Source organism: Saccopteryx leptura, chromosome 2 (genome assembly GCF_036850995.1).
Source record: "Saccopteryx leptura isolate mSacLep1 chromosome 2, mSacLep1_pri_phased_curated, whole genome shotgun sequence".
NCBI lineage: Eukaryota > Metazoa > Chordata > Mammalia > Chiroptera > Emballonuridae > Saccopteryx > Saccopteryx leptura.
Window position 1 is genome coordinate 323,130,169 of NC_089504.1, and position 19,146 is coordinate 323,149,314.

Genomic DNA, 19,146 nt, shown 5'->3' on the forward strand with positions numbered 1-19,146 from the left:
GCTCCTATGTACAGTTTTAAAACCATCTTAAATATAGGTTTTAGAAACTGTGCCTTCTAACTCCGGAAATAGAAAGATAGTTTTGCTATAGTAGAGGCCTTTTTACTAAACTGTCTTCCATAATCATTCCGTGACTTTAGCTTCTATGGACTTGTATTTTGGAGCAGTGCTGAAGTAATTAATTAACCAAGGCAGAATTCCTGCTAAATTTCTCAGTCTAATTGCAAATTGAGACTCTCAGTTTGTTACTGAGTTTTTGTTTGTTTTTTGGGGTTTTTTTTCTCTTTTTGTTATGTTATTGAATTTTTAAATTGAGCTTAAAGGATAATGTTTTATTTTTTGAAACTCCTTTTTGTTTTTCTTGTTAATAATGTAATGGTGTTCTCCTCTTTTTCACCTTAGGTGAATCCAAGTCGACTTCCTGTTGTTATTGGAGGATTACTTGATGTTGATTGCTCTGAAGATGTTATTAAAAATTTGATTCTTGTCGTAAGAGGTCAATTTTCTACTGATGAGCTTGTTGCTGAGGTTGAAAAAAGAAACAGGTGTAGTACTGTTTTATTCTTCATAACTAGGATAAATTAAATAAGTCTCTGCATGATAATGGATAAAAATATAACCTGTGGTTGCCTAACAGCTCCTCAAAAATGAATGGACCGTAATTCCCTGGAAACACCTAATTTAAAGGTGATCAGCTAGCTGTAGTGTTGATTTTAAAAAGAAAGTCTTTTCTGGAACACTTCAGTTGTCATACAAGAAAATATCTTAACCTATTTGACCATTTTTTTGCATATTTATAATTATAGCTATATGATTGACTGTATATTTTCTTAATGTAAACTACATATAGTTATGCAAAGCCTCCTTTAAGTTTATGATACCACTGTTTTTAGTAACTAATTCTTTGATAAGTTATTCTCAAGTATAATGAGAGAAAGTAGTTCACATTGTAACTCTGGGTTAGCTTAATTTTTCATTTGAGCCTTAATATGATAATATTCATTCTGAATTTCCAGTAAAGAACATGATAATGTGTTTCTAATTCTTACTTTACAAGGAAGTCCAGTTCTAGCCAGGGCATTTTGATGAACTAGAGCTAGAGTTCAAAAAGTGTTGATGGAGTTTGCGGCTTGGTATAACAGTGGGTAGTTCCTGTAGCTATGAAAAGATAGTAAGAAAGTCTATGGGATTTACAGTGGTCCCTCGTCTATTGCGGGGGTTAGGTTACAGAACTGGCTGTGATAGGCAAAAATCCGCCAAGTAGCGACCTTATATTTCATTTCAATTTAATATTCTTTCAATATTTTTTGTTGTTGTTTTGGGGGGGTTTTTTTGGTTGTTTTTTTTTTACAGAGACAGAGAGAGAGTCAGAGAGAGGGATAGATAGGGACAGACAGGAACAGAGAGAGATAAGAAGCATCAATCATCAGTTTTTTGTTGCGACACGTTAGTTGTTCATTGATTGCTTTCTCATATGTGCCTTGACCGTGGGGCTACAGCAGACCGAGTAACCCCTTGCTCGAGCCAGCGACCTTGGGTCCAAGCTGGTGAGCTTTGCTCAAACCAGATGAGCCTGTGCTCAAGCTGGCGACCTCGGGGTCTTGAACCTGGGTCCTCCGCATCCCAGTCTGACGCTCTGTCCACTGCACCACCACCTGGTCAGGCTCTTTCAATATGTTTTAATTAATATTTTTATATTTTCATTTTTCAGGTTAGAAAATCCTTATTTTACCACAAAAATAATTAAAATGATAAATATATAAAAATACCTATATACTGCAAAATTCTGCAATACAGTGAAAAATTCGCGATACAAAATTAGATATATACAATTTAAAAATTTGTGATACAATGAGACTGTGAAAAATGAACAACGATATGGCGAGGGATGACTGTAACTTTAACCTGAGTTGATCTAGGTGACTTAGTAATGGTATTCATACAATTTGTATTTGAATGCCTCAGACATGGGAAAATTCTGCATTGAAAGACAATGGAGATAAAGAATATAATGCTGATTTTAAAAGTTTGAGCCTAACTGATTATAGAATATAGTAACAATTTAAAATTTAGAGAAATGTTTCCATTGAATCTTAGATCTAATGCCTGAAAACATTCTTGTTTGTTGTATATTGCCAGCAAAGAGCCAGATACAGTAGTTACAATTAACAGTTTGGTCTTTAACTTACAAATTATATTGTAATAAACTAGACTCACATGTAAGTCACTAGTCTGGATATGCCTTAGCTAATCTTTATTCTTTCAGCTATAAAGATGGCACATCTGTTTGGGTTGTAGGTGTTTATAGGAGCTTGATTTTGCCTTTATTAATAAATGAAGTTGTGTCTTAAACAAGTGTGTTCACAATACATACGTGAATTTGATAGGGGAAATAATGACCTGCTTTCTCTGGGTGCTTTTGATATTTAAACCATTGAAACATAAACATATAGACATAGCGGAAACTATGTTACCCAGAGCTTCTAAAGCTACCAGATTTGGGGTACTGCCTCCTTTGGTTGTAGGTAATGTATGTTAATTGTGTTAAAATTGAAAGAAAACTCACATAACCTGGCCTGTTTTCTGATAACCCACATCCCTAGCCCACCCTGAACAAAATTTATCTAGTCTCGATATTTTGTCCAGTATAAAAAAGAACAATCTATGCATCTACAGTTTCTTCTTTCTATTTAGATATGCAACAGATAGGCCTTGGAGAGTATAAAGATAATCTCATATATCTTCTGCATTATCTTGGGCAAATCTTTTAACTATCTCTGAGTCTTAATTTCCCAATTTGTAATAGGGTTGTTGAGAATTCAAAATAATACATGGGAAAGCACGTTATAGACTCGTAAGATACTTAAAATAGTAGCATGTCAAGAGTTTGTTGTTTATAATACAGTATAGTATGTGTGTGCATGGTTTTTTCTTTTATTTCTTTTTACTAGATTGAAACTGCTTCTGCCTTGGCTAGAAGCCAGAATTCATGAGGGCTGTGAGGAACCTGCTACTCATAATGCATTAGCCAAAATCTACATAGACAGTAACAACAACCCAGAGAGGTTTCTTCGTGAAAATCCTTATTATGACAGTCGTGTTGTTGGAAAGTATTGTGAGAAGAGAGATCCCCATCTGGCCTGTGTTGCTTATGAACGTGGCCAGTGTGATCTGGAACTTATTAATGTGAGTACTGCTAGCTGAATGTGTGGAGAGAAGACTGCATTTTAAAGACCTGTTATATAATGTTTAGGTTAGTGGATTTTGAGATTTTCAGAATGGTTTTAGTTAATTCAGGGCATTTTTGGAAGATAGGTGCTTTTTAAAAAAATGTATAAATAGCCTGACCTGTGGTGGCGCAGTGGATAAAGCATCAACCTGGAAACGCTGAGGTTGCCGGTTCAAAACCGTGGGCTTGCCTGGTCAAGGCACATAATGGGAGTTGATGCTTCCTGCTCCTCCCCACCTTCTCTCTCTGTCTCTCTCTCCTCCCTCCTCTCTCTCTCCCTCTCTCTCTCCTCTAAAATGAATTAAAAAAAAATTTTTTTAATGTATAAATATTTGCCCATAATTGTGAATTTAAAGTGGCCAAAGTGGTTGATCAAGTTTATAGTCACTTAGTAACATTTTGACCCCACTAATTTTTATCACTTGTGTTCTCATATGCTCTCAAACACACACATACACAGCCTGCATACATCTTTTAAACATATAAGTTGCATACATCATGGCCTTGTACCTCTTAATTCTGTAATTCCTAAGAATAAGGATATTCTTTCATAAATACAACTTCAGTCAGTTTGATCTGACAGTATTTCTTACAACTTATTCCAGCGTTGTCAATTGATCTAATAATGTCTTTTTTTTATTTTATTTTTTATTTTTTTCACAGAGACAGATAGGCAGGGAGAGAAATGAGAAGCATCACCTCATAGTTGCAGCACCTTAGTTGTTCCTTGATTGATTTCTCATGTGCCCTGACCAGGCGGCTCCAGTGGAGCCAGCAACCTTGGGTTCAAGCCAGCAACTATGGGGTCATGTCTATGATTCTGTGCTCAAGCTGGTGACCTCGGGGATTCAAACCTGGATCCTCAGCATTCCAGGCTGACATTCCATCCACTGTGCTACTACCTGGTCAGGCCCAGTAATGTTTCTTATAGCAGTTTTTCCCCTCAGTCTAGGATTACATATTGCATATAGTTATATCTCTTTAGTCTCTTTTAATATGAAACAATTCTTCAGCCTTTTTCTTTTCTTTTCTTTTTTTTTTTTTGATACTAATATCATTGAAAAAGTCTTTTTCTACCTGTAACTTTTAAAGTACAGTGAATTCACATAATATAACGGCAACTGTTTGAAAGGGAATAATTCAGTTACTGTGTTGTATAACCACCACGTCTATATAGCTTGAAGTTTTTCTCACAATGTAAAGAAACCCAGTATTTATTAAGCAGTTAGTTCCACATGTCCCCCCTCCTTGCAGCTGCTGACAACCTCCAAACTGCTTTCCCTCTTGATGGGTTTACCTATTTGGCATATTTCATATGAATAAAGTCTCATTTTTAGAAAGAGAATATTCTTTATTTTGAGTTTCTCTGGTGACTCCTCATGATTAGTTTTAGATTGTACATTTCCATCTAGAATATTGCTTAAGTGATGTTTTGTCCTTATCGTGCTATTATATGTAGAAACACCTGACACTCTGCCCCTCACTTGTGGAGGCACTTTTTTTAAGCAAGACAGAGGGACAGATAAGGTCAGACAGACAGGAAGGGAGAGAGATGAGAAGCATCAGTTCTTTGTTTTGGCTCCTTAGTTATTCATTGTTTGCTTTCTCACATGTGACTTATGGGGGGGCGCTAAAGCCTAGCCAGTGGCCCCTTGCTCAAGCCCACGGCCTTTGGGCTCAAACCAGTGACCTTGGGGTCATGTCTATGAGCTCATACTCAAGCTGGCAACTTTGCGCTCAAGCTGTATGAGCCCGCAACCAAGCTGGCGATCTTTGGGTTTCGAACCTGAATCGTCTGTGTTCCAGGCTGATACTCTGTCCACTGCACCACTGCCGGGTCAGGCATGAGGCACTTCTTATTGTTGTCAGTTTTTTTACTATGTAATTATTCTATTTCTTCTTGCAGATCTTTAAGAAGTCTGCAAGGAAACACTTAAAACCATGCAACTATCATGTCTCCTCTTCCCTGCCAATTTAGAATCGATTGATTCTTCTTAAACCATTTTTTTTTTTTTTTTTTTTTTTTTAATACAGAGACAGAGAGTGAGTCAGAGAGAGGGATAGACAGGGACAGACAGAGATGAGAAGCATCACTCATTAGTTTTTCATTGCGCGATGCAACACCTTAGCTGTTCATTGATTGCTTTCTCATACGTGCCTTGACTGCGGGCCTTCAGCAGACCGAGTAACCCTTTGCTGGAGCCAGCAACCTTGGGTTCAAGCTGGTGGGCTTTTTGCTCAAACCAGATGAGCCCGCACTCAATCTGGGAACCTCAGGGGTCTCGAACCTGGGTCCTCTGCATCCCAGTCTGACGCTCTATCCACTGCACCACCGCCTGGTCAGGCATCTTAAACCATTCTTAATGTGTTGGTTGCAAGATGACAATTTTCCAATTCCAGGACTTTCTCACACATATTCATCATCACTCATGTATTCATGCACTCGTGTATTTCTGTTTGATTCAGTATAATCCAAAACTGTTGTTTTGATGCTCAAATTGTTCTGGTTTGAACTGATAAAAGCCTATTCAGTCTGCTTCCTTGGGCTTATGTCATGGTCTCATCATTCTTTGAGCACTTCCTACATCACACTCATTTTAAACCTCATGCCCTGGAATCTGCGTTTTCCAGGGCACTCTCATCACTTTTAGTGGAGAATGTTATTAAAAACTCAGATCTGTTTTAAAAACTAAGAGCTGTTAGGTATATTTGCTTCTAGGATCTTTCAGTGATCCAAGTGAATAAATATATATGCATCTATGTATACTGCTCACAAAAATTAGGGGGTATTTTATCATTTCACTTTCATTTTTGAGATATCCCCTAATTTTTGTGAACAGTATATACATCTGTTCATTTACGTATGAATGCCTGTATACGTGTGTACACATGGAAAAATAAACACAAGAATAGCTGGTAAAATACTGAAAAGAAAGCTGTGAAGGTATACTAGCCCTACCAGATATTAAAGCACATTACAAAGCCCCTAATTAAAACATGCAGTGCTGGGGCATAAATAGAGTAGTAGAGTAGAATATCAGGTCCAAATACAGATCCAGCTTCAGAGTGATTTTTTAAAAGACTTCAGAAATTAATAACCTAGTTTTTGTGTTGATTGAATTTTAACAAGAAAAAATTGTGGCCTAATTCAAGATCATATATAAAAATAGTGGATTTTTTTCTTTTATAAAACAATAAACAGGGTGTATAAATGGTAGAAAATGACCTTTAAAAGTAAAGTCAGTTAAAAAGTCTTCACTTCATACCTTGAAATTAATCTGCAATGTCTTATTTAGGTTTGTAATGAGAATTCCCTCTTCAAAAGTCTGTCCCGATACCTGGTGCGCCGGAAGGACCCAGAGCTGTGGGGCAGCGTGCTACTGGAGAGCAACCCCTATCGGAGACCCCTGATTGACCAGGTGAGGGTGGCCGTGTGCTCAGGCTGCCTCTTTTCCTGCTCTCATTGTCTATCCAATGGAGCATACTTAATTGTGAGAGAAAACGATAAAAAGAAAATGTTTTTGAATTTAATTATTGAAATATATATACCATAAATGTTAAAAAGAAAATCCATCCCAAAAGAGATTATTTAATTATACTGAAATCTGAATTCATTGTAGTTAAAAGGAAAACAGCAAGTTAAACATACAATAAAATGAATAAGAATTGCTGAGTAAGAACTCTTAGTAATACCTGAGAAGTGACTGAATTGTTTGGAAGTATTCAAGACAGTGGTAAGTTAGCCAAGGATGAGAATTGATAGAGAAAATACAAAAGATGCAAGTGCAGTAAATTTTGTCTCCCTAGTAAGCAATTTAAAAATTGAAAACATTTTTACAACCCTAAAAATTGAAGGTTGTTTTAATGGTCTTAAATTCTCCTCATAGAAGAATATATATGGAAGAGAAATCTATAATTTTTTCATTCCTCTTCTAGGAAGCATTTCTAAGGAAAATTTTTAAGTTGATACAAAGCTTCCTGGAAGAAAATGTATTGCAGCATTGAGGAACCATGCAAATAGCCAAAAACAGGAATTACTGAGAATATGTCGTCACATATTTGTGATTGAATTATATATAAACATATTGAGGAGTGGTTATTATAGGTAATGTTTCAATCAAGGAAAAGATAGAAATTATATATAATATAATTAGGGTAATTTTTCAAGAGAATGGAAATACACATTTATGGATATACATGAATTTGTGTACAAAGATCTTTGGGTGATAAATTTAAAGATATTTTTCCTTCATTATTTTTCTACCTATTTCAAATTTTGTACTGAACGGGCAACTTATTAGATAATGTATTCAAAAATCGCCTTGATTCTCAGTACTTATTCTCTGTATATTCCTCTGTAGGTTGTACAGACAGCCTTGTCTGAGACTCAGGACCCTGAAGAAGTGTCAGTAACTGTCAAGGCTTTTATGACTGCAGACCTTCCTAATGAACTCATTGAACTGCTGGAGAAAATTGTCCTGGATAACTCTGTATTCAGTGAACACAGGTATGCCATGGGAGGGTTCCCTTGGCTATTTATATTCAGTCTTATATTCAGCCTGTCAGGTTTGGGAAGGAACAAGAAATAAAGATTTGAAAATGTCTGAATTCTCACTCATTAATACGCTCCTCTTCCACTCTTATCTCCTGAGACAAAAGACTCTATAGCCACATTGTTTACTTTTTATAACTAATGAGCTTTCAAAATATTGCATTTGTCTTTGTTTCCTTAAAGGAATCTGCAAAACCTCCTCATCCTCACTGCAATCAAGGCTGATCGTACACGTGTTATGGAGTATATTAACCGCCTGGATAACTATGATGCCCCAGATATTGCCAATATTGCCATCAGCAATGAGCTATTTGAGGAGGCATTTGCCATTTTCCGGAAATTTGATGTTAATACTTCAGCTGTGCAGGTAAACAAATTTTCATAATACCTAAGTTGATTTACTAAATGTAATGAGTACTCATGATTCAATATATATATTGTCCTTTGAGGTTGGGCATAACTGATTGCTGTGGCATAGAAGAGCAGTAAACACCTAACCTTTTATAACTGCTATGTGGTAAGGTTCGTTTTACTGTAACACTGATTCAAAAATTGATTGCCTAGGTTTTAATTGAACATATTGGAAATTTGGATCGGGCATATGAGTTTGCTGAACGCTGCAATGAACCTGCTGTTTGGAGTCAGCTCGCGAAAGCCCAGTTACAGAAAGGAATGGTGAAAGAAGCCATTGATTCTTACATCAAAGCAGATGATCCTTCATCTTACATGGAAGTTGTTCAGGCTGCCAACACGAGTGGTACAACTTCTTACTATTATATGTTTGTGACCTCAGAAAATGTGCTTAAACTGTGATTAAGCTAATCATTAAGATCATTGTATAGTCTGAATTAAGTAGGAGTTAGATATAGCAGGGTTACTTGTGAAAGCATACAGCTCTCCATTTTAGTCCAGATGAAGAGAGGCTGTGTTTTGTAAACTTGTGAGGTCCAGGGGTAAGATTAATTTTTTGTTCTGAAGTCTCGTAAAATTTTGATTGAGTTCTAATCTTACAACTTCAAGGAAAAAGGGAATTTCACTGTTCATAGGTCAGTGATACACAAAAGAATAATAGAAGTTTTGCTATACTGTGTGTATCTCACCATTGATATATGTTCCTGTCTATAATATTTTCTTGAACAGGAAATTAATAGTAGCCCTCATTTACTTGAGTGAAAAGATAAATGTTGCCCTGGCCGGTTGGCTCAGCGGTAGAGCGTCGGCCTAGCGTGCGGAGGACCCGGGTTCGATTTCCGGCCAGGGCACACAGGAGAAGCGCCCATTTGCTTCTCCACCGCTCCGCCGCGCTTTCCTCTCTGTCTCTCTCTTCCCCTCCCGCAGCCAAGGCTCCATTGGAGCAAAGATGGCCCGGGCGCTGGGGATGGCTCTGTGGCCTCTGCCTCAGGCGCTAGAGTGGCTCTGGTCGCAGCATGGCGACGCCCAGGATGGGCAGAGCATCGCCCCCTGGTGGGCAGAGCTTCGCCCCTGGTGGGCGTGCCGGGTGGATCCCGGTCGGGCGCATGCGGGAGTCTGTCTGACTGTCTCTCCCTGTTTCCAGCTTCAGAAAAATGAAAAAAAATAAAAAAATAAAAAAAAGATAAATGTTAAGATGTTAGTGTTTATATTTATTTTTTCTTTTTCTGTACCTAGGAAACTGGGAAGAACTAGTAAAGTACTTGCAGATGGCCCGTAAGAAGGCTCGTGAGTCCTATGTGGAGACAGAATTGATATTCGCCCTGGCTAAGACAAACCGCCTTGCAGAGTTAGAAGAGTTCATCAATGGGCCAAATAATGCTCACATCCAACAAGTAAGTTTCCTGTTTAGACTCTTTTGAAGAGTGTAAAAATAAATAGCTGAGCAGTATCATTTACTTCATGGAATTGACACATCACAACTGAAGATTCCCAAGTAAAATATTGTACAGGAAGAATAATTGTTTCTCAGGGTTAAATTGAGTTTCAACTTTGGAAAGAGGATTGAGTTTAAGCTCACTGAAAATGGAATGTCTTTTTTTTAGGTTGGTGACCGTTGTTATGATGAAAAAATGTATGATGCTGCTAAGTTGTTATACAATAATGTCTCCAATTTTGGACGCTTGGCTTCTACCCTGGTTCACCTGGGTGAATATCAGGCAGCTGTTGATGGAGCTAGGAAAGCTAACAGTACTCGAACATGGAAAGAGGTAATCTCAACACCCGTTTGAAGATTTAAGATGCCATTTAGAAATGCTGTTTAAACTGATGAATTGAATTAACCAGCTAAAGTTTACATCTGAGTTCACACAATTGAAATTTTTATTGTAGGTCTGCTTTGCCTGTGTAGATGGGAAAGAATTCCGTCTTGCTCAGATGTGTGGGCTCCATATTGTTGTGCATGCAGATGAATTGGAAGAACTTATCAACTACTATCAGGTAATGAACAGGAACCTTTTATATTAATTGAGATCTTTTGCCACAGGTAGTCCCATCTTTAATTTCTTAACTCTCTCATTTAGGATCGTGGATATTTTGAAGAACTGATAACCATGTTAGAATCAGCACTGGGACTTGAGCGAGCTCATATGGGGATGTTTACCGAATTAGCTATTCTATATTCTAAATTTAAGCCACAGAAAATGAGGGAGCACCTGGAGCTCTTCTGGTCCAGAGTGAATATACCTAAGGTAACCAACTTTTAACATTGTGAGGCAGCTCTACAGCTAAAACTAATACTTTAAAAAATTTTTCTAGGCTATTAGTTAGCATTAAGGACTATCTAAAGCAATTAAATCCGTCTTACACAGGTGCTAAGAGCTGCAGAACAAGCTCACCTATGGGCAGAATTGGTGTTTTTGTATGACAAGTATGAAGAATATGATAATGCCATAATTACCATGATGAATCACCCCACTGATGCATGGAAAGAAGGGCAGTTCAAAGATATCATTACCAAGGTGTGTACCTTCCTCAGAAGACAGTGGAGGCTCCAGAGTGTGCATGCTCATTAGGAAATAACTGACATATATGGGTTTTTCCCATTGTAGGTTGCCAATGTGGAACTGTACTACAGAGCAATCCAGTTCTACTTAGAATTCAAGCCTTTGTTGTTAAATGATTTGCTGATGGTGCTGTCTCCACGGTTGGACCATACTCGTGCAGTCAATTATTTCAGCAAGGTAATAATTTTTAAAACTTCAAAACATAACAAGGATCTAAGAAACATTTGAGTAACTTTTGTCCATGGAATTTGAACCGTGTGCTATACATTTATGACAAATTTTTATTTTAAAGGTTAAACAGTTACCACTGGTGAAACCATATTTGCGTTCAGTTCAGAACCACAACAACAAATCTGTGAATGAATCTCTCAACAACCTCTTTATTACAGAAGAAGATTATCAGGTAAAAACCTTGCACATTTTCTCAAAACTCAGGTTATAATTAGATTGTAAAGTTGGTATGTTTTGTGGTTTTTTTAAAAAAAGAATATTATTATTAGAATTGTAAACAGTAGGTATTTATATGCCTAGGATCTAAACTTGGTGAGGTTTTCAGCGTTGGTAAATCTGACTTTCCCCTAGTTGAGTGCCAAGTTTGCATATTTTGCTTAGATCTTGTCTGGCTTTAGAAAAAGTTATGGTTACCTCATCCTTGAACTTCTAGATCAGGAGTCAGGAACCTATGGCTCACGAGCCAGATGTGGCTCTTACATGGCTGAATCTGGCTCGCAAACAAACCTTTAATAAAAAAAGTAATAATGTTAAAAATATAGAACATTCTCATGTATTACAATTCATTCACTTCCTACTGCTCATGTTCATGGTTGCGGGTGGCTAGAGCCAATCACAGCTGTCCTCCGGGACAACACTAAATTTTCATTGGATAATGCGTAATGTACATGGGTCGTTGTATGGCTCTCACGGAATTACATTTTAAAATACGTGTCATTCATGGCTCTCTCAGCCAAAAAGGTTCCCGACCCCTGTTCTAGATTGTAGATAGGGTTGAAAATGTCTTTGATCTCTTAACTAGTCCATAAAATTTACTTGATATTAACTATATTCACTTTTTAGTTTTGTTTTTGCTATCTTTTAGTAAATTTTCCTTTGCAAAGGACTTTAGAAAAACAAAACTAATTATAGTTAAGAATCAGGCCCTAGCCGGTTGGCTCAGTGGTAGAGCGTCAGCCTGGCGTGCAGAAGTCCCGGGTTCGATTCCCGGCCAGGGCACACAGGAGAAACGCCCATCTGCTTCTCTACCCCTCCCCCTCTCCTTCCTCTCTGTCTCTCTCTTCCCCTCCCGCAGCCCAGCCAAGGCTCCATTGGAGCAAAGATGGCCCGGGCGCTGGGGATGGCTCCTTGGCCTCTGCCCCAGGCGCTAGAGTGGCTCTGGTCGCAACAGAGCGATGCCCCGGAAAGGCAGAGCGTCGCCCCCTGGTGGGCGTGCTGGGTGGATCCCGGTCGGGCGCATGCGGGAGTCTGTCTGACTGTCTCTCCCCGTTTCTAGCTTCAGAAAAATACAAAAAAAAAAAAAAAAAATCAGCAAGTTGCCTTTTTTCTTTCTCTTTATGTCAACATTTCTGTTAGGCTCAGCTCCCATGCCCATCTGGATGGCTAAATATCATGTTGAGCTGTATCAGGAGTTTCCCTAGAGCAGTGGATTTCACCTTTTTACACTTGAGGACCTTTAAAAATAGAATGATTTCGGGGACACTAAGGCAGAAGTCACCCTGAGCATAAGCAAAGCTGATTAAGATCCTTGGGTCTGTCATCTTCATGCAAAATCAGGGCAGTTAAGTCTTTTCATGGCCAGCACAAAATTTGTGATGTCCTGGTCTAAAACCAGTAGTTGAAAAACATTGACTAGAGCATAAAATCTTACACCTTTTGAATTATAAATTCTCCCAGTTTCTTTTTTTCTTCTTCCTCCTCCGCCTCCTTCCTTCCTTCTTTTTTTTTTTTTCTTCTTTTCCTAATAAGAGGTGGGGATATATAGAGAGAGACCCTTTCATGTGCCCAGACTGGGATCTACCTGGCAACCTCCGTCTGGGGCTGATGCTTTGCCCATCTGGGGCCATGCTCACAACCAAACTATTTTTAGCACCTGAGGCGGAGGCTTCACAGAGCCATCCTCAATGCCTGCTGATGTGCTCGAACCAATTGAGCCATGGCTGCACTAGGGGAAGAGAGAGGGAGGAGAGGCAGGGTAGAGAAGCAGATGGTTGTTTTCTTCTGTGTGCCTTGACTGGGAATCGAACTTGGGACATCCTTATGCTGGGCTGATGCTCTACCACTGAGTCAACGGGCTGGGTCCCCAGTTTCATAACCATTCAGGTTAGTCCTTGATACTGGAAACCTTGGAGAAAATTGCACCTTTATAATTTTACAGTGTCTTTGAGGACTTTAAACTTGATACTTATTTAGATTGCAACTTTGTGGTTTGATACTTGAATCTAGGCTGTCAATACTACATTAATGGCTCGTTGGTCATCCTAATACACCTAAATATCATACGATGTACTGATCAAGTCATATGTAGTCAGTTATGTATAATAATGGCTCACTGATCAAGAACAATGGAATATAAACTTAAAACTAGATGAAACACTGATTTGGCATTTGGATGATTTATTTTTGTCTTTTTTAAGGCTCTACGAACATCAATAGATGCTTATGACAACTTTGACAATATCTCACTTGCTCAGCGTTTGGAAAAACATGAACTCATTGAGTTCAGAAGAATTGCTGCTTATCTCTTCAAAGGCAACAATCGCTGGAAACAGAGTGTAGAGCTGTGCAAGAAAGATAGCCTGTACAAGGTGGATAAAGTTGGTGGGGGCAGGGCCATTAAGCCAACTACTGGATGATCTGTGTTAACCCTAACGTGCTGAACTACAAATATTATGGTCTATAAAAATATTAGTTTTATTAATATGAGAATTGTCTCTAAGCTCCCATTTGAGATCATAGTTAAGTCCATTTCACTTTTTTTTTTTTTTAACAGAGACAGCAAGAGTCAGAGAGAGGGATAGATAGGGACAGACAGACAGGAACGGAGAGAGATGAGAAGCATCAATTATCAGTTTTTCGTTGCAACACCTTAGTTCATTGATTGCTTTCTCCTATGTGCCTTGACCGTGGGCCTTCAGCAGACTAAGTAACCCCTTGCTCAAGCCAGCAACCTTGGGTCCAAGCTGGTGAGCTTTGCTCAAACCAGATGAGCCTGCGCTCAAGCTGGCGACCTTGGGGTCTCAAACATGGGTCCTCCACATCCCAGTCCCACGTTCTATCCACTGCGCCACCGCCTGGTCAGGCATTAAGTCAATTTCTTGATTGAAGGGGCTATCTTATGTTTCAAACCTCTTGTTCTGTTTTTAAAGAATGTTTACCTAGTTTATTTCTTTTCTTTCAACAAATCTTTAATTTAAATGATATAACGGAATTTTTCCCATTGTATTACTTGATTTGCCAGTTCAGTATATTTGAGTTTAATGTTTGACTTTCATCCTTTCCTTTGAATAGGATGCAATGCAGTATGCCTCTGAGTCTAAAGATACTGAGTTGGCTGAAGAACTCCTACAGTGGTTTTTGCAAGAAGAAAAAAGAGAGTGCTTTGGAGCTTGTCTCTTTACCTGTTATGATCTTTTAAGGCCAGATGTTGTCCTGGAAACTGCCTGGAGGCACAATATCATGGATTTTGCCATGCCATATTTTATCCAGGTCATGAAGGAATACTTGACAAAGGTAATGGCATCTCTGGGTATATTCAGAACTGATGATCTTAAACATGTAAAACTCTGTGTGCATACTTACTGTTTTCAAATGTTTGTTTTTTTCTCTAGAAGTAAGTAATTTAGTTGATTAAGACATATTCCTGTTCTCCATAAATTTTTAATATTTGATAAATTACATTGCATTGAAAAGGGAACTCAAACAGAACTTGCCAGATGTTTATTCTCAATGTATTTCTGAGGATGAACAGTATTTTTATTTTTAAACATTTGATTAAAAAAATTATTTTCAAAATACTTTCCTAAAATCAGTTCTTATGAATGAACTCAGATGTCCATAACTTAGTAGTGTAGATTCCCTTTATTTTGCTAGTTCTTGACTTGAATATATGTGCCTGCTTCCCCTGGGGAAACTATGTCTGCATTCTTAACGTCCTTTAAAGAAATCTTCTCAATATTTTGATAGTTTAACCCCTGAATTTAAAATATCACAGGAGATTAACAAGTAATGACATATTTCCTAAAAGTGCATTAAACAACCTGGAGATGTAATTTTATAAATGTCTCCCCTTTTTTTTTTAATAATTTTATTTTATTTTTTTAAAATTTTTCTGAAGTTGGAAACAGGGAGGCAGTCAGACAGACTCCCACATGCGCCCGACCGGGATCCACCCAGCATGCCCACCAGGGGGCAATGCTCTGCCCATCTGGGGTGCCGCTCTGTTGCATCCAGAGCCATTCTAGCACCTAAGGCAGAGGCCATAGAGCCATCCTCAGCGCCCGGGCCAACTTTGCTCCAATGGAGTCTTGGCTGTGGGAGGGGAAGAGAGAGACAGAGAGGAAGGAGAAGGGGAGGGGTGGGGAAGCAGATGGGTGCTTCTCCTGTGTGCCCTGGCTGGGAATCGCACCTGGGACTCCTGCATACCAGGCCGACGCTCTACCACTGAGCCAACCAGCCAGGGCTTAGTGTCCCTTTTTGATGCTAGATTTTTTATTCACCCTGTCTTCCAACAGTTACTAGCTTTCTTACTGTAGAACATTTAAAAATGGTCCTAAAGGGTCCATATTATCAGAACAAAACATGCTTATTAAAACCAGTTTCACATCTGATCTCTTCAGCATACTTGTTGGGCGGGGATAGCACACTACTAACAACCCTCAGTAGACTGACTATTTTCTTAGGCTACCATTTAAGTAGATACTATTGTGTTCGGTAATAATATTTTAAGAATTAACACTTTCTGTGTGTATAAACTGCTTAATGTCTAGTGTAAGACAAAAAACAGTACCTTATCTTAGCCATATGAGAATAGCTTCTTTTCTCATGTATAATGCCAACTTGTGAGACTTGGCTCTAAGCTGCTGTTAACTGAAGTGCTATAAAGTTTACTAGCAATTAAGCTGCTTTCTTTCACACTGACTCTAGAATAAATTCTTCTGCAGTTAGCTCTGAAGTTAAATATATTTATATATATATATAGAGTCTAAATTTTGCTTCCAGTGTGACCTTTATTTTCACTTTTCTCATACCTTTTTTTAGTGGTTAGATTTTCCTCCCCTAAACCTTTGTTGCTGATTCTACCTTTTTATGCTCAATATGGAATTTGATTTTTTTCTAAGCTGCACCTTCTGAATTCCTTTGCAGGTTGATGCAATAAAGGAAAAGGTGAAAGTTGATTCTTTTCCATCTTTAAGTCTGGAGGACTAAGTCTAAGGAATTTGCATGATTTTTTCCTTCCTTTTCTACACTGCTGCTGCTGCTTTTTCCCCCCCAATAAATTTTCACTAAAGCCTCTGCAAGTCCCTTGAAACATAACTATAATAGAGCTATAGGATGTTAGTAGATGTTTGGTACTAATCGGCTAATAGGCTTTAGGAAGGGCAGGAGGCTAATCAGTAGTTGGTTCACAGTCTCTCTTAAATACATTATTAAAAACTGAGCGTGGTGAGTTTCCATATTATTTTCAAAGTTTCAGGAAATTTCTCTTCCCTGTCAGGGTATCTGGACCATAATAGGATTTTCTTAATACTCTAAATAAATTTAAACAGCCTCTGGTTTTCTTTTGTGAGCTTGCCTGACAGTTGTTGAATTAATATATGTATATACATGCCCTGAAAGGCTTTTTGGGGTTTTTTTTTGGTATTGAAGGACTGTGATCCAGTTTCTGATCTCTTGATTCTTACTAATTTTTTGCTGAAAGTAGATACACGAGATACTAGCTGCTTCCGAAGAGACTTTCCTCATGTTTCTCCAGGTGTCCAGTTCTTATGGTGCTAGTCCATTTTCAAGAGAAATCAAAACTTTTGTAATCATAAGAGTAGCTTGCTCTAATTGTTGCTAAGCAACATGGATTATTTCTATATTTAACAAATCAATATTAACTTTTACTTTTTGTAATAAGGCACACCTCTGAAGCCGCCTAAAATTTGCACTCATCTGTTGGCTTGTCCAAGGTAAATTTAGGCACTTTTTGGTTGTTGTTTCCTTAATTGGCTTGTCTCCATCCCAATATAAACGAAAGCAATTTATAAGCTTGATGTCTGGTATCAAATTGTGCTAGGAAAAGTGTGGGAAGGTAAAGGAGAGTTGAAACAAATTTAAAAGAATTTGGGTGGGGGACAATGCTTTGGAATTACGTTGAACCAGACTGGAGTCACCATTGGAACTTAGGGCAAACCTGAGTAAAATGCATTGTGTGTGAGGCCCTTCAGCAGCTAGTAAGCAAGGCAGTTAGAAAGCGTGTGTGTGAAAAACAGGTAATTGAACTGCAGTGTTATGCATTGTTTTAAACCAAGCATGTACAACAGTCATTGCAATTACATCATACTACTTTTGAAACTCTTAAAGCATTGCTGTGGGCTGTGTGTGTTTCTTGAGAGCCTGTATAGCAAGTCATCTTCAGATCTCACTTCTTGCTTCAGTTCTTTTGCCTTTTTTTCATGCACACATACACCAAAATACCTGACTGCATGTTAACTTTTCCTCTGCAGCATATTGCAGTCTCTGTGGAAAAGCCTTTTATATTACAGTGAATTTTCAGTAGTACAGATGGAACTGAACCCAGTGACATGCTTACCTGTATTTTTTTCTTTTTAAATCCAAGGATCAGAAACTTTTGTTACAGCTCTTAACAAAAGCTTGTGTTCATAACAGCCTTCTCTGCTTTTCTTTTTTGAGCAATCTAAATTGGGTCAGTGGAATCGAAAATTGGATGTTGCTGTGCCAGAGGCTGTCCCATTATATAGAAAAATCAAAATTTTGTGCTTAGCTTGGTACTACTCATTCAGAGTTCTTAGTTTTTGTTTTTCCCCTCTGCCCAGCCTGCCTATGACTGTGCCTGGGCCTTGTGATACTGCTAGTTCTTCTAAGTCTTACATATACTTCTGTAATAGGACTTCTGTCTCCAACCTCTGACTCAGACATTAACTTTTAAACGTGTTCACTTTAGATTCTGTTCCTTGAAAGTCTGGAAAATGTATTATGCAGTGGTGGTTTTTTTGGTGGTTGTTTCATTTTTCTTCCTAAAAGTTATTAATGTACACTCATCCTTGTATATTTTTGTACAACCTCTTTAGCTTGCTCTTGGATACTGTTTAGGTTAGCTGAACCCCACCTGACCCTTGATGGCACATGTTGTGCCTTCAAGTATATAGCTGTAATAATTTTTTGAGTTTGGATACCAAATACAGTAGTGGGTATTTTTCATGATGCTGATACTCAATAGTGGTTTTTAATTTGACATTGGGTAATTTATAACAGTTGAACACTTAGGCTATAAAATAGGAAAATGTGTGCAAAAGCAGACTAACCTATCTTCCTCGGGTGGGAAAACCACATTTTATTTGAAGGTGTCTAGAGCCTGGCCCAGATTACTTGTCTCATATTTTGTTCTTTGACATATTAGGATGGATTAGGCCCATATTTATGATATTTAGTATGAAATAATATATATAAAATACACTGTCCTAACCTTGATGGCCTATCTGAACACTTAATATACTATTTTAAATAGTTTCAAAGAAAAACTTAGGGGCTGCTTTCACCTTTTTAGGACCCAGTCTTTATAGCTTTTTCACTGATGTTTGCATGTCATTTTTTTGTGAATGATTTTTTTTCACTATTTGCTCCCTTGAACAACATGCAGTGAACATTCATAAAGCTCCTTCCTGCACGCTGTCCCCATCTCACTCAGCACACTTGTGACTTTGAAAATACTAGTAGTAATAACCTTGAGATTTGAAGTTTAGTTTTACTTCAAGTATAATGTAATTATGCTTCGGCTGAGATACAAACTTTTAAATATAGTTTAATATAGTTCAAAAGGCAAGTAGAAGTTGTGCTGTAGAGATCCCTGATCATAGTGTCCTGATGTCACTTCTTCCAGAATTACAAAATACAGAATCAGATCATGTTGGTCCTAGAAGGAGCTTTGCAGATTATTTCATTCAACTCATTATATAGACAACAGAATTTTTTGAGGTTCAGTACAATGGTTTGCCAAGGTCACACAACTAGTTAGTAGAAGGGCCTGTGAAGTTTAGCTCCTTTCACTACTTCATTTGGACTCCTCTGTAGTTTTATTTATGTCGGATAATATCTACTTTAATTTAGAGTAGCTAGCATATAATAGTCATTTGCTTTGGCTTAATTAAAAGCAA

General features: G+C 38.0%; 1 protein-coding gene across 2 annotated transcripts in view; it reads left to right on the forward strand.

The window, feature by feature from the left end:
• CLTC (clathrin heavy chain) overlaps nucleotides 1-19,146 on the forward strand; it is an 83,547-nt gene that overhangs the window by 60,587 nt on the left and 3,814 nt on the right. The window contains exons 16-31 of one of the 2 annotated variants that reach the window (XM_066363132.1): nucleotides 403-545; nucleotides 2,952-3,186; nucleotides 6,526-6,648; nucleotides 7,591-7,736; nucleotides 7,965-8,148; nucleotides 8,346-8,538; nucleotides 9,429-9,586; nucleotides 9,797-9,961; nucleotides 10,083-10,190; nucleotides 10,274-10,441; nucleotides 10,562-10,711; nucleotides 10,802-10,933; nucleotides 11,049-11,159; nucleotides 13,405-13,575; nucleotides 14,279-14,500; nucleotides 16,133-16,153. In XM_066363132.1, the coding sequence (XP_066219229.1) occupies nucleotides 403-545; nucleotides 2,952-3,186; nucleotides 6,526-6,648; nucleotides 7,591-7,736; nucleotides 7,965-8,148; nucleotides 8,346-8,538; nucleotides 9,429-9,586; nucleotides 9,797-9,961; nucleotides 10,083-10,190; nucleotides 10,274-10,441; nucleotides 10,562-10,711; nucleotides 10,802-10,933; nucleotides 11,049-11,159; nucleotides 13,405-13,575; nucleotides 14,279-14,500; nucleotides 16,133-16,153 (2,430 nt within the window). The remainder of the gene's footprint in view (nucleotides 1-402; nucleotides 546-2,951; nucleotides 3,187-6,525; nucleotides 6,649-7,590; nucleotides 7,737-7,964; nucleotides 8,149-8,345; nucleotides 8,539-9,428; nucleotides 9,587-9,796; nucleotides 9,962-10,082; nucleotides 10,191-10,273; nucleotides 10,442-10,561; nucleotides 10,712-10,801; nucleotides 10,934-11,048; nucleotides 11,160-13,404; nucleotides 13,576-14,278; nucleotides 14,501-16,132; nucleotides 16,154-19,146) is intronic. The other variant, XM_066363133.1, reaches the window with a different exon arrangement.